At 47.8% G+C, this 15,543-nt stretch overlaps 1 protein-coding gene and 1 pseudogene across 1 annotated transcript; both read right to left on the reverse strand.

Annotated features, from left to right (window-relative positions):
* Positions 1-736: 736 nt before the first annotated feature.
* Positions 737-3,982, reverse strand: LOC120707184 (annotated as a pseudogene).
* A 3,220-nt stretch (positions 3,983-7,202) lies between these two features.
* LOC120707179 (putative laccase-9) lies at positions 7,203-9,944 on the reverse strand. The gene is made up of 3 exons (XM_039992004.1): positions 9,732-9,944; positions 8,853-9,249; positions 7,203-8,759 (listed from the first exon to the last, which is right to left on the reverse strand). Exons 1-3 carry the CDS (start codon positions 9,858-9,860, stop codon positions 7,873-7,875), a joined length of 1,413 nt encoding a protein of 470 aa, XP_039847938.1. The 5' UTR covers positions 9,861-9,944; the 3' UTR covers positions 7,203-7,872.
* Between the last annotated feature and the right edge of the window lie 5,599 nt (positions 9,945-15,543).

The following is a 15,543-nucleotide window of genomic DNA, read 5'->3' on the forward strand; positions in this document are numbered from 1 at the left end:
CGTGCATGCAGCAGGTTGCTGGCTCTGGCTGCAGGGCACGCTGCGGATGGAGGGGTACGACGCGCGCCATTGATGCATCTGGGGTGCGGAGCCTGTGCAGCGTAGATTGGTGCCGCCAGCTACGACGGCGTCTACGTATTCCGGCCGCACGTACGGTTGTCGTATCCCGGCTGACACATCCTGCAGCTAGCGGACGACACACGCAGTGGACGACCCCGATCGACGCTCTGCTCTGCATAGACAGCCACGGCCACTCTCTGATTATATAGCACTCCCTCTCTCCAAAAAAGACTGTAATTCTTTGACTCTTAGAAACTGCGTTTGACTGCTCGTCTTATTCAACCTTTTTTACAAATATTATCACTTTTGTTATGACTTATTAAATCACTAATGATATTTTAATAATATTTTATTTGTCTTATAATATACATAAAAAATTTGAATAAGACGAACGGTCAAACGTAGTTTCTAAGAGTCAAAGAATTAGTTTTTTTTAGACGGAGGGAGTACTGAAATTTTTCTAGTCGTACCGAGCATAGCTCTGCTCCATGATTTGAGCGTTTAGTGACACGACTGGAGTAGTACAGGGAAACTACAGCAACTGAAGACAGCTCCCATCGTGGCTCACAATAGCTTCGGGCCCGAGTCAAAAAAAAAGGGAGGCGGGTCGCAGTTTCGGCCCAGGTCGCCATTTCGTGCTTTTTTCTGTAAAAATTCATGGTAATAAACGAATAAAAGCGCGTAATGATTTTTTTTCGTGAGATGCGAAACAAAGCTCCACGGTATCCATTGTTTATAGTTACACTAGAAGAAGATGCACCCACAAGGAAACCAATCAATTAATAACGAGAACAACGAATGAATACATTCTTTCTTCTTCTTCCAACCAGCAGATGAAATAAAGAAAAAACACACACAACGGCACCAGTTAACTCCACGGATGTCAACTGAGCCTTTTTTCCCCCACTGGATGAACAACTCAACTCAACTTCGAATTCGTGCCACAAATAATTAAATCAAGCAATTAACCAAGTTAACTTGTTTCCTTAGCACTTGGGCATGGTAGGTGGACGCGGCAACATCCGAGCGTCCGGGGTCTTGCCATTCTTGACGATGAACACAGTGTCCATGCCCCACTCCGTGTGAGGATCATAGTGGCAGTGCATAAACCACACACCTAAACAAGAAGAAAAAAATAGCACAAAGTTAACAATAGCCTAATTAAAGCACCACCATATTATGTACTCCAGCCCAAACCAAATTAGCAGATTCTCTCACCAGGGTTTGTGGCCTTGAAGCGAATTGCGGCCCAGCCGCCCGCGGGCACGGAGACGGTGTTCTGCCTCGGCGGGTCCACCAGGTTGTACGTGGCCGGGTCCCTGCTCTCGTCGAAGTTGCCGAACCCTCGCCCCACCGCGTAGAAGGCGTACCCGTGCAGGTGCATCGGGTGGGGCTCCGCCGCGAGGATGGCCCCGTCCAGTGGCGGATATAGAATTTCAATCTAGGAGGCCAATTTTCTCTTCTTCTTCTTCCCTCTTCACTTTTTCTTCCTCCTCCTCCTTTTCTTCCTCCTCTTCATTCATGGTTGAACATTCTTGGGGACTTTAGGGGGGCTCCATTGGATCCATGGGGTAGCCCCCTGCCCCCACGTTGGATCCGCCCCTGGCCCCGCCCTGGAACACCACCTCCACCATGGCGCCGTACTCCACCACCTTCACCTTGGTGCCCTGCCTCGTGAACCAGAGCTCCTGCGCCAGGCCGGGCGCGGTGAAGTTGTAGACCAGCGGCGGCCTGTCGGGGAAGCCGTGCTCGTACGCGGACGGAGGAGGAGGAGTAGTAGTAGGCGTCGAGGATGTTGACGGCCGGGGCCACGAAGCTGACGTTGTTGAGGCTCGCCGCGAAGCGGGTGCCGTTGATGGGGCCTTTGCACGTCTCGTTGGCCCCGCAGGCTAGCACTCACGGACACGGTCACGAGAATGCGCTCGTCGACGCGGGCGGGCACGTCGACGGGGTGGCCGTCGGTGGCCAGGGACCGGAGCCGCGCCGTGTACGCCGTCGCCGCGTCGAGGTCGCCGACGGCCGGCAGGTAGGGGAGGGCCGGCGGCGGCCCCGCGGAGGAGGGCGGCGCAGCGGCGTCCGTGTACTCGAGGACGGCCGTGGCGGTGCTGTTGACCTGTTGTTGATCGTGACCTCGATCTTGGCGCCCAATAACGTCCTCGCGGTCCTCGCGGCCATGTAGTAGCGGCTGGCGTTGCCGGCGCGGTCGGCGTGGAGGAGCACGTCCATGGTCTGGCCCGCCAAGATCATGATGTGGCCGACGGTGAACGGTTTGAGGTAGTGGCCGTCGGAGCCGACCACCGTGAGGTTGTGCCCGGCGACGGCGAAGAACATGTCGTTGCTGAGCCCCGCGTTGATGACCCGGAGCATGTACGTCCTGCCGCGCTCCACGGGCACCCTGAAGGTGCCCTTCTTCGAGCACGGGAACAGGTCGCCGGGCTGGCCGTTGATGGTGTTGGCGTCCGAGATTTCGAAGTCACCACCGCTCTGCATGGTCTCCTCGAGCATGTGCTGCACGTTTACATTCCACCACTCGCCTGCAGGCAGACAGAGATTGTTAAGCGATAACGCATTCAGGTTAATAAGCAAAAACAAATGCAAATAATCCTTCCTAGGTTATCGTACCGAGGATGGTGGGAATGTCCCTGTGCGGCTCGGGGTAGGGGTAGGCGGCGCCGAGCTTGGGGCTGACGATGATGGCGCCGTGCACTGTGGCACGGTCGAAGTCGCTGTGCGCGTGCCACCAGACCGTGCCCTCCTCGTCGGAGAAGACGATCCGGTAGGTGAATTTGGCGCCGGGCCGGATGGGGCACTGCGTGATGAACTCCGGGCCGTCGAACCAGCGGTTGCGCGGCTGGTCCACGCCGTGCCAGTGGAGGGTGATGTTCTTGCGGGCCCGGTTGTGGACGTTGACGAAGACGACGTCGCCCTTGCGTGCGTGGATGGTCGGCCCCGGGAACTGCCCGTTCACGGTGAGGATGGTCTTCTCGTGGCACAGCCGGGTGACGTTCGTCTCCGTGATCTGCAAATTTAAGGTTCAATTCACACGCCGTTAGTTTCAAATTCAATTGTCTTATTCGTGGGAGCTCGAACTAGCAAGCCGCAAAGCCTCCTTCCGATCATACGTCGGCGAACGAGAGCTAAGATGCTGCTGCCGTGTCACATTATATACGTTGCTTTTTCCCTAGTGATGATCACATTGGTACACAAAATGAGATTTAATCCCAGTTTGGAACCGGGACTAAAGGGTCTGACACTAAAAAAATGTTATAGCACTGGCAAGAATCGAACCCAAGACATCTTACCTCAATATAAATTTTTTACCACCCCACATACCCAGCACCTATGAAGTAGCATGTGGAGGACCTTTTACTTTAGGTTGGTAACACTGATGGTGAAACAATCATCCTTTAGTCCCGGTTGGTACAATACCAACCATGGCTAAGAAGCCCCCGCCCTCTAGCCGTTGGATCTGGAATTAATGTCTAGATTAGTTCTGGACTAAACCGTGTCCGGGACAAATGCTAAAGATCGATGTGGTGCTCTGTAGTAGTGTCACCGGCCATCACCAATTGACAGATGCAAAACCAGAAAATAGCAGGGTAACAGACACGTACTACTCAAGTCGATGCACGCAGTAAACAGATGTGAAATTAACTCGCAACAAGTTGAGACGAGATCGATCGATCGGCTTACAATGAAATCGTAGTGGTTCGCCGTCTTCCTCCTGAAGGCGTGCACCGGGGTCGCCGCAACCCAAAGGGCTACCACCACGCCTAGCAGCAACCAAAGCGCCGCCGCGGGCATCTTAGCTACGCCACCCATCGTCGACGGGCGTCGCCTTGCCGCGGCCGGACTCGATGCTGCTAGCTAGCTAGCTGAAGGCGCGCAGTGTTCAGCGCGATGTGCTCTGGGTCTGCGTCGTTGCTCGCTGCTGCGGATGATGGAACGAAGCGGGCACAGCAGGCAGGGTACTCATAGGAGCAGGACGTAGTACGGCGCATCCGTGGACCATGTGCTTGGTCGCATTTTACCAGCTCGCTCGTAACCTTAAAAAAATCGTCTCTTGATGGTATATTGGATTGATTGATTGATTGTCTCTCGCCGAGCTGGCGACCTGGCGTTGCCTGCGGTCGGCGACCTCGCTCTCTACTGATGCACTTTTTTTTTTAATTTTGCAGTTTATTTTTTCAACCCGTGATTAGAGAAATAGTGCCTGTTCTTACACTACTGGCTCGTGGATCCTATACTAGGTTACTTACTGATGAGGAGCCCCTGATTTTTTTTTCCTGCCATATCTTGATTTATCTGTGCAAACAGTTAAGCTCCGAGCAGGACGGGCAGAGACCCTGGAGTGGCGCTACGGACCGGCGGCGCGCAATGACTATTGTGTCCGTGTCACTACTATTAGGCATTTACTACTAGGCAACAAAAGTTGCCTTGTTTTCCTGTCGCCGCATATCACCAGCTAACCTTAAAAGAAATAAAGAACAGCTCCACTATTCTTAGCCGCCGCTCTGATTAGCTAGTATATATCCCCATGTGTTGATGTTGAATTATTAGTTTTGGGATCGCCGCCGGCTGCGATAGAGTGGGGGTTTGGAGTTGATGGCTCCGGACGAAGCCGCGCGCGAGCGCGCCCCTGGAAATGGCACATGTATGTCTTCTCTTCTTGTTCGTTGGCCAGCGCGGGTTGATCGACGTACGCACTCGGCACGCGGTGGCCTCTCGCTGGGCTCGCCGCGGCGCCGCGCGCGCGTCCGAAGATCGGTGGAACCGGGTGGGCCGCACGGATGAGGATGACCTTCCCCGGGAACTGGTGGCGCGCTGCGGCGACGTTCCCGTCAGCTTCGGTTGAGGTGGCATGCGTGGCTTCTCTGGCTCTGGTGGAAGAGCGGGTCACCGGACGACCCTCACGGAGCCTGCTTCCGAGAAACATGCTAGCATACGTGTAGTCTCGGTTGGGTGCTGTAGAAGTGGTTAGGGACGGCTAGTTCACATCGTACCATCGAACTTGGAGGTTGAGGTGATCAAATTGACAACTACCTGCCTGTTGATACCCTTTTTTTTGGCACATGTTAATCTAATGATAGGCAGCCCATAAGAAATGGGCCGACGCTGAGATAGATTAATTTGCTTAGTCTAGCTTGTTTTAGTTTTTATCATAAGTTATCAGTATCTGTTTAGATCCTACTAGGTTAATCTGTTTAATCTAGTTTATTTTAAGTTTTTACCACAAATTATCCAGCTTAGATCTGCTCGCTGTCGGTTTCATTCGTGATCCTACAATCATAGACGATTGGATCTGGATTTAGGTGTTGCTTTCAAGCTATGTTGCTTTAAAAGCAGCTTGCTACTCTGAATCGGATGTCCGATAGCCGATTGCTGATGTCAGCGATACCGGCTGGCTAGCTGATAGTCCCTGGCATTTAATGTTTTGTCCTCTTTGTCAATTACAGGTTAACTTGACTCGCACGCAAGCACACCACATGCGCATAGTTGGGTTCGGTACGACGGAACGAAGCAGATCTCCCCGTCCTAACGTACATGGAGCCTGAATATCCGATCAGCGGGTCGACGCGTAAGCGCCCTACGGCGGCAAAGTGGGGTGTGGCCACCTTGGCGCGTAGTGGCTGCTGTGGCCTCGCCCGAGGATGTTCCACGGACTACGATTGCGGCAGGCGGAGCTCGTGGCCGGGGAAGACCTAGATGGCGAAACGGAGAGGTGAAGGCTCAAATCGGCCAAGAGAACAAGGGGAAGCCATAGCCACGAGGAATTAAAAAGTAGCTTACCGAAGGCGGTGGATTAGGTGGCGCCCCTTGAGGCCTGCTGCCACGCAGGCTACTGTCGCGGCCAGCGAGGCACCCCTCCTCAGCCCCGCTCTCTGCTCCACCGCGGTCACGCTGCTGCTCGATATAGTTGGCCAAATGGGTCGCCCAGCACGACCCGGCCCTAGCCCGGCTCAGCCCAGGCACGGTTAAGCCCCACCCTATCTGGCCGATCAATTGGTCAGGCCGTGCCGGACCGCCCGGCGTGCTGACTCAGCGGCCCAGGCATGACCCTAAGCCCTCGTAATAGGGTCGGGTCGGGCCGCTCGGCACGCCGGGCCCTTCGTGCCCGTGCCGGCCTAGGCACTATGACACAAGTTGCCACTCATTCAACTCATGATGACATGATCTGTGTACCAAATTCAAAATATAAATCATTTACACGGTTTCACATATCAAATAAACTTAAAATTCAGAAGAAAACGAGACAATCACAGAACAAGCAGACAGACCAGAGTAGACAGCTTTGCAATGCTTGCACACAACAACTTGGAAGCGAATGCTCTTACCATCCACTACTTTGTAGACTTTGTCGAAATCAGTCCAGACATCATAGGTGCACGGGCACACGGCTTGAACCAAAGGACGAAATACGTGCGCGCAGACGACTTCTTCTACTGGTGCATGGTGGCATATGTTTGGATCCGTCGCACGAAAGCAACCGCGTGTGCTTTATGCTTAGATTAATTATTATTAGGAACTGCCCGACGAAAGCCTAGAGCAAAACACCAACGTGAAGCCGTACGTGATACCTTTGTTTATGAGCCGAGAACGAAGTTGGAGATGACAGCCCATTCACAAAATGTGCTATTTTTTTTCTTTTGAACTCCACATATAGCAAGGGAGACTTAGAGACCGTAATTGTCGTCATCATGTGTCGTGATAAAACAAAAATTTCTAATAAATAAAATGTCTCCTGTGTTTTGCCTAAAAGAAACTTCGGTTACCATATAGTATCTCATTAGGCAGTAGCATGTTATTAGGTGTAATAAAGTGATATACCTATATGATTGAAAGCTAGTAGTATTCCTACTAGATTTGAGGGGGTGCGGACGGTTTAGAGACCGTAATTGTCGTCATCATGTGTCGTGATAAAACAAAAATTTCTAATAAATAAAATGTCTCCTGTGTTTTGCCTAAAAGAAACTTCGGTTACCATATAGTATCTCATTAGGCAGTAGCATGTTATTAGGTGTAAATAAAGTGATATACCTATATGATTGAAAGCTAGTAGTATTCCTACTAGATTTGAGGGGGTGCGGACGGTGCGACCGCACCGGACCTCCAAAAATCGGGGGCCTCCAAAAATTTCTATGTTATAAGGCATGTCAAGTTATAAGTAACATCTTTACTTATAAGCCAGCTCATTTAGATATTGAAAGAGACTCGGATCATCTAAGTATTTGGCATGGGCTTTGGAACATTAGCCCAGGACTAATTTTGAGAGCTAATATTTAGTCTTAAATTGGTAAGCTAAGCATTAGCCCAAGGTAGATTGTTTGGATCCATGGGCTAATGCCTACCCTCTCTCTCATTCTCATATCTAGGTGTGTGTGTATACTCACATTTTTTGTGGGGTTCATACTAAATTAGCCCCATTATCACATCTTGAAGGGGCTAAGAATTTTGGGAGAGATAATCCACTTTAACTTAAAATTATCCCTCATACATCCAAACAGGTGGGATAATTTGAAGCTAAAAGGTGAAGGATACCTATTATCTCTATGTATCCAAACAGGCCCATGACCCCCTCATAAATTTTGTAACCTATATTGTTGGGCGTGACATCTCTGTCCAGTTGGAGGAATAAAGCCGCGCCTTGATTTGATAGAGGAAAATCAATGGACAACTTCTCCAACATTTGCCCAACTACACGCTTCAGTGCCTCCTTGACATCCTCGCGAGACGCCGCCGCTGTCTACAGATCGCCGATTTGCTACCTACTTATCATGCCGATTACCAATTTGACTTTTTATATTTTTATAGTTAATGGGGGCCTCCATTATTTTTTTCGTACTGGGCCACCAAAAAGTCAGGGCCGGCCCTGAACCAGAGCTCCTCCGCCGGGCCGGGCGCGGTGAAGTTGTACGCCAGCGGCGGCCGGCCGGGGAAGTCCGGCTCGGACACGCCGCGCATGGAGGAGTAGTAGGCGTCGAGGATGTCGACGGCCGGGGCCACGAAGCTGACGTTGTTCAGGCTCGCCGCGAAGCGGGTGCCGTTGATGGGGCCGTCGTCGCACGTCTCGTTGGCCCCGCAGGGGAGCACGTTGACGGAGACGGTCACGACCATGCGCTCGTCGACGCGGGCGGGCACGTCGACGGGGTGGCCGTCGGTGGCCAGGGACCGGAGCCGCGCCGTGTACGCCGTCGCCGCGCCGAGGTCGCCGACGGCCGGCAGGTCGGCGAGGGCAGGCGGCGTCCCCGCCGAGGAGGGCGGCGCGTCCGTGTACTCGAGAACGGCCGTGGCAGTGCTGTTGTTCACCGGGATCTCCGAGTTGGTGGCGAAGGTCCTCGCGGCCATGTAGTAGCGGCTGGCGGCGCGGTCGGCGTGGAGGAGCACGTTCATGGTCTGGCCGGCCGCGATCATGATGTGGCCGACGGTGAACGGCCTGAGGTAGTGGCCGTCGGAGCCGATCACCGTGAGGTTGTGGCCGGCGACGGCGAAGAACATGTCGTTGGTGAGCCCCGCGTTGATGACCCGGAGCATGTACGTCCTGCCGCGCTCCACGGGCACCCTAAAGGTGCCCTTCCTGGAGCACGGGAACAGGTCGCCGGGCTGGCCGTTGATGGTGTTGGCGTCGGAGATTTTGAAGTCACCACCGCTCTGCATGGTCTCCTCGAGCAAGTGCTGCACGTCTACATTCCACCACTCGCCTGCAGGCAGGCATAGATTGTTAATGGCTTAATGCATCCAGGTTAAGCAAAATGAAATCCAAATAATCCTTCTTAGCTAGGTTGTTATCGTACCGAGGAAGATGGGTATGTCCTTGTGCATCTCGGGGTAGGGGTAGGCGGCGCCGAGCTTGGGGCGGACGACGATGGCGCCGTGCACGGTGGCGCGGTCGAAGTCGCTGTGCGCGTGCCACCAGAGCGTGCCCTCCTCGTCGGAGAAGACGATCCGGTAGGTGAAGTTGGCGCCGGGCCGGATGGGGCACTGCGTGATGAACTCGGGCCCGTCGAACCAGGGGTTGCGCGGCTGGTCCACGCCGTGCCAGTGGAGGGTGATGTTCTTGCGGCCCCGGTTGTGGACGTTGACGAAGACGACGTCGCCCCGGCGCGCGTGGATGGTCGGACCTGGGAACTGCCCGTTCACGGTGAGGATGGCCTTCTCGTGGCACAGCCGCGTCACGTTCGTCTCCGTGATCTGCAAAATTAAGGTTCAATTCACAGGCCGTTAGTTTTTTTGAAGAAAAAAAAACTCTTTTATTCGGGGGAGCTCGAACTAGCAAGCACCAAAGCCTCCGCAGCCTTCCGATCATACGCCGGAGCAGAAGTGCTAAACAGTAGAGCTAAGATGCTGCTGTCGTGTCACATTGGTTCTTTTTTTTCAGCTTCCGATCATACGCCGGAGCAGAAGTGCTAAACAGTAGAGCTAAGATGCTGCTGTCGTGTCACATTGGTTCTTTTTTTTTCCCCTACTAGTGTCTTGCGATGATGATCACCATCACCACTTCACCAGTTGACAGAAGCACGCAAAATCGAGGAACTGCAGGGTTCCATGGCTAATGCCGATTATTCGTGTCTGCAGACACGTACTACTACGTACTCAAGTCGTCGATGCAGTAAACCGACGTGAAATTAAGTCGCAGCAAGTTCAGGTTCAGACGAGATCGATCGGCGGCTTACAATGAAGTCGTAGTGGTTCGTCTTGTTCCTGAAGGCGTGCGCCGGGGTGGCCGCAACCCCAAGGGCTACCACCACGCCTACTAGCAGCAACCAAAGCGCCGCCGCGGGCATCTTAGCTACGCCACCCATCGTCGTCGGGCGTCGCCTTGCCGGCCGGACTCGATGCTGCTAGCTAGCTGAAGGCGCGCAGTGTTCAGTGCGATGTGCTCTGGCTCTGCGTTGCTCGCTGCGGATGATGGAATGAAGCGGGCGCAGCAGGCAGGGTACTTATAGGAGAACGACGTACAGCGAACCCATGCTTTGCCGGCTAGAAACCTTAAAAAAGAACTTAGTTCGTCGGTTGACGATACCTTGGATTAATGATTATTGTCTCCCGCCGGGCTGGCGTTGCGTGCGGCGACCTCGCTCTCTGCTCATGCACTTTTTTTTTGTTTTGCAGTTTTTTCAACCCGGGATTGGAGAAAGAGAGTATCTGTAGGCCCGTGCATCCTGCGCTAGAGCCTCGTTTAGTTGCGGGGTGTAAAATTTTCGAAATGGAATCTTTTTATATTTGAAATATTAAATATTAATTAATCATAAAATTAATTACAGAAGTCATATGTAAATTACAAGACAAATTTAATGAGTCTAATTAACCCGTCACCAGTGCATGGTTACTGTAGCAATTACTATAGTAATTTAGTGCCTAATCATGATCTAAATAGGCTCATTAGATTCATCTTATAATTTACAAGCAAACTATGCAATTAGTTATTTATTTTGTCTAGATTTAATACCCCATGCATGTAAGATTCTCGTACGATGTGATAGATTTGGAATTTTGAATTTTGCAACTAAACAAGTCCATAGGTTGTGATGTACTGACAAGCCTCTGGTTTTCTTTTTTTTTTGCTATGTGTTTGATTTATCCGTGCAAACAATTACTAGGTTCCATGCAGTCACTATTATTGGGCAATAAGTTGCCCTCTTTTAATTTCCTGGTTATTAATTCTAATGTTTCGTCGTAGCATCTTGAGGTGCAGATTGGTGATCCTTAGACCCTTAGGTACAACTTGAGCCCTTTTTTGTTCAAATGTTTTGTAATACCTTTTTCAAAATGGAATCTTACTTTGAAGAAGTAATACAAATATTTGAATTAAAAATGGCTGGAGGTGCACTAAAGGTCACCAATTTACACCTCTAGTCGCATCGCTAGCTAACCTTAAAAGAAATAAAGAGCAGCTCCAACTAACCATTTAAAACCTTCTTAGTCGCTGATTCTCCACGTGTTAGTGTTGAATTATTATTATTTTTGCCGTCGGCGACGAGTGGGGTTTGGTGCTGGTGGAATGGCATGCCATCGTGTCCGTTGGCCACAGAGTGGGTTGATCGACGACGTGCACTGGTGCGCACGCGGGGGCCTCTCGCCTGGCTCGCCGCGGCGGAGGCGCGCGCGTGTGAGGAACGGGCCATGATCGACGTTCCCGTCACCGTCAACTTCGGTTGGGGGTGGTGTACGAACGGGCCGGGTCAAGCGGCGACCCGGGCTCAACGCGAGCATGGTTTGGATGGTGCATGCACGGAGCCTGCTTCCCAGACATGCATGCTAGCCTACCAATAGTGTGGTGTCCGTGTAGCGGTGTAGCCGTGCCGGGATCGCGCCTGCCTTAGTCTCGGTTGGGTGCTGTAGAATTGGTTAGGCCGGCCGGCTAGTTCACATCATCATACCTGATTTCGGAGGTTGAGGTGATCAATTCGACTACTCCCAAGTACTACCACCAGTACGTAATGAACTTAGGTAGATGTCATTGATCAATTCAGCTATGCAATGAAAAAGATACATACTGTGTATCGTCTATCCCTTGTTCAGTCGCACCGTCAGACTCATCAACTAGACGTCGTGTAGCGTAGCTAGGTGATGCGCCATTCTACTGCTACAAGCGCGTGCGAAATTAATCTACTCCATGTGCGATCAAACTTCCTGTCCCACGCGCGCGCGGTGATCAACTTTATGCATGACAACGAGTGGGCGAAAGCTTACCAAGGAAAATAAATTACTCCCTTCGTTCTAAATTATAGATCGTTTTGGCTTTTCTAGATTTATATTATTTGCTATACACCTAGATATAACATATATCTAGGTACATACCAAAATATATGAATTTAGAAAAATCAAAATGAACTACATTAAATAATCATCAAGGGCTTGATCGAGTGCCTCCATTAAGTAATCAAATTATTTGCAGCACCGGCCTCCTTAATTTCTCCTGCAATAATAAAAATGTAAACTTTTTGAAAATAAATTTTTGAACTAAAATAAATGCGCGGTGATTAAATTTTTGAAACTAAAATATACCAAAACACATACAAAATAAATCTAAAAAGGTAAACTTTAAATTTAATTTCACTAAATATTATAAAAAGTACCACAAATAATAAAAATGCATATGCATGCATAGATTAGTCCAACGTTTCTTTTTAGAGTTTGGATGATTTTATAAAATTTTTAGTTCTGATTTCTTTTCAATAATCATGACTTAATACAAATGCAAAGTGTGAAGCAATAATGGATAAATGCTATGTATCACCCCAAAACATGTGCGCGGCTCACCGCATATCCAATCACTATCCATTAACGACCAACACTATCCGTTCATATTGTTTTGACGCATTTGACACTATCCGTGTATCTGAATGCGAGAAAAAAAAACTACAAGTATTTGAGAATCACCGACAGGTTCCACATGCATTTGAGCTCTAGTCTCGGAGTCAATGCAAAATCGCCAAGCGGACTCATCGTAACTAGTTTCGTATATGAAGAAGTTCACTAGCGGGACTCTTGTTCGCTGCTAGTCCCGGACACTATAGAAAACAGGGCATCAGTACAGTATCGGTTTCCAACCGGTACTACAAAGGTGAGACTAAAAATCTCTTATCTTTGTCATCGGGTAAACTAGCAAGGTGCCCCGCGCAATTTGCACGGGTATCTAGTTTTTCCTCTAAACTTTTAGATTTTCTTACATTAGAAAAGTTGAATGCAAATAGTTTTGTTTAGTTGTATCCTTGTGATTGTCTTGTTCTAATGATCATGGTCCAGACACACAGGTACATCTTTATTTTTTATTATATTTTGTGGTGTGTTTTTGGATTATAATTTAGAAAAAATGAATGCTTTATATAGAAATACATCTTTTGGATATTTACTGAAGTAACTAAATATTTATATATTTTATTTTGACATCAATATTACTTTTAAAAAATACTTGTGATGTACGATTTTTCTTGAATGTTCTAGTTATGGTGCATGATAAATAAATTACTCCAAAATTTGTAGAAGAAGATTTAGGTAAGTGGTTTAATCTAGATACCAATAAAAATATAATATACTTTCTTTTCATTATCCTCCAATCACCCGTTGATATAGCCTCGTAATGCATGCTCTCATATTATCATAGGTATAGTTATCTCCATAATGATTCCAAGAACCTTTGCCCGCTATACTATGATAACCGAAGATGCATCACTGATGGTGCACGCTATTACTTTTGAACACTACATTTGGCTTGCTATCAACGGGCGCGCATCTCAAACATCAATTTTCAAGTTGCTTTGTTCTACATCACTTTTGTCATTTTTCCTACTTTTTTTCTCTTCTATCTTTTTCTAGTTTTTTTATCCGATCTACTTTGCTCCTTCTTTATCCTTTTCCCACACAAGTTATGTATAGATTATGGAATATATAATATTTTAAAACACGGTATAAGTCAAGACACTAATGGAAATATGGATTCTTATGCGAATTTTGTATTTGTTACGGGCTCTGTTTTGGTAATACGGACTTTGGGTAATTTAGAATATTGCATCTTCATTGAATTCAACATGAACTCTTCTAGTTAGTTTAGACCACGTTGTGTCTCCTTTAACACTATTACATTTGATAATAGATAAATAATTAATTATTATACTTAGAAAGGTTAATTTTTTTTCTTCATGTTAATGGAAATTAACGCTTTGCCTACGCATCAAGAATATCACAAGTGTGTATGGTTCAGCGTGGCGCATGGAGGGTATCGTGCTTTCGTCTTATTATGGATACGGGCTCAACCACATTGATGTCTTGCTATTCGTAATGCGCGCTGCTAGCTTCTTGCTATTTGAATAGCTCAATATATAGTTTTGCGCACTCCACAGCATCAGAGGACAAAACCGCTGAATGCCTAAGTTGAAACAATATAATATGGTGCAAATCGATATATGTAGGGCAAATATTTGAACCACAATTCCATAGCTCCCAGTACTGGCATATGCAAGTCCTGCCTCTTATTTTTGTCGAATTGCTAGTCAGGCTGATCAGTTTCTGTACGCATAGCAAATAAAACAAATTAGATTGTGTTTAGATGCTGAAAAAATTTAGATGAAATTCTCTGTAGCAATTTTCAACCGTAAGTAGAAGGACTAAACATGATCTAATTATAAAATTAATTACACAGATGGACGGGAAATCGCGAGACAAATCTATTAAACCTAATTAATCCGTTATTAGATGTTATTTACCGTAGCACAATATTATCTAATCATAGTCCAATGAGACTTAAAAAATTCATCTCACAATTAAACACGGGGTTATGGAATGAGTTTTATGAGTTATCTATATTTAATACTTCTAATTAGTGGTCAAACATTCGAAATTACTACATGTCCTAATTTTTTTGAATCTAAACATAGCCTTAGGATGGAAGCTGCAGCACTCAAATCGAGCTCCTCATCCGTGGGATCGAATTGTTTCCTGCCTAAACAAAGTTCTCATGACTCAATTTAATTACTTCTTGTCCAAATTGATTTTTCTCATCTGCGGATTGCGGCCTAGCCAACCGTCCAACCCTATCGAGATCTTGTTCTTTATTGGATTGAACTTCTTTTCATCAATAATTATGTTGCTAATTCTTAGATTTATTAGCTTGCATCTATCTACGAGTGTCTCATTAACTAAAATTGAGCTTGTATTTATTTAATAATGTGAGCGACGTAGAGGACATGATGCATGGGGTGCTGTACGTGTGTGATTAGGGAAGGGAAACATAGAATCCATATCCATGTTATCGTATTCGGCATGAACTCTTTGATCATGTCCTAATTTTTTTTAAATCAGAAAATAGCTATTTTCTAATTGTATTTGATATGGACTTTTGAGTTGATCTAGACCGTTAGATCTTCATAAAATCCAACGGTGCAAATTTTCTCTTTTTTAGATTAATATGGGAATTTCTAAACTCTCTCGGCGAACGTGGTGGTTTTTTTTGACTTCTTTTAACCTTCTCTTATTAATATAATAGATCTTAAGGGATCTTCTAGTACCGAGAAGAGTCCCGCACACGTGCACGTCACAAAACACGCAATTTTTTCACATCAAATAAACACGCGTGTGGTGGTCGGGATTCAAACCAGCAACCTCTTGTCTCGCATGTATCTCCTTCACCATCTTCATCACTTACACAACATGATGGAGATACTTTCTTTTGAAGTAATCCATGGATCCTTTAGTACCAGGTGCTAACACCACCCGGTACTAAGAGATCCACGTTAGTATCAAGTGATGTTACCCGGTACTAATGGGAGAACCCTTTGGTATCAGATGGAAATACTACCCGGAAATACTACCCGATATTAACGTGAACCTTTTAGTACCGGGTGCTATTACCACTCTATACTAAAAGGTTTTATGGGCTTTGGTCTACTTCAAAAATACCGGTACGAACTAGACCTATTAGTTGCACATCTAGTTCATACCGATATTTTTAGAGTGGGCGGAATACTCTTTTTTCTACTAGTAAGT

The sequence above is a fragment of the Panicum virgatum genome, chromosome 1K (assembly GCF_016808335.1).
Source record: "Panicum virgatum strain AP13 chromosome 1K, P.virgatum_v5, whole genome shotgun sequence".
Taxonomy (NCBI): Eukaryota; Viridiplantae; Streptophyta; class Magnoliopsida; order Poales; family Poaceae; genus Panicum; species Panicum virgatum.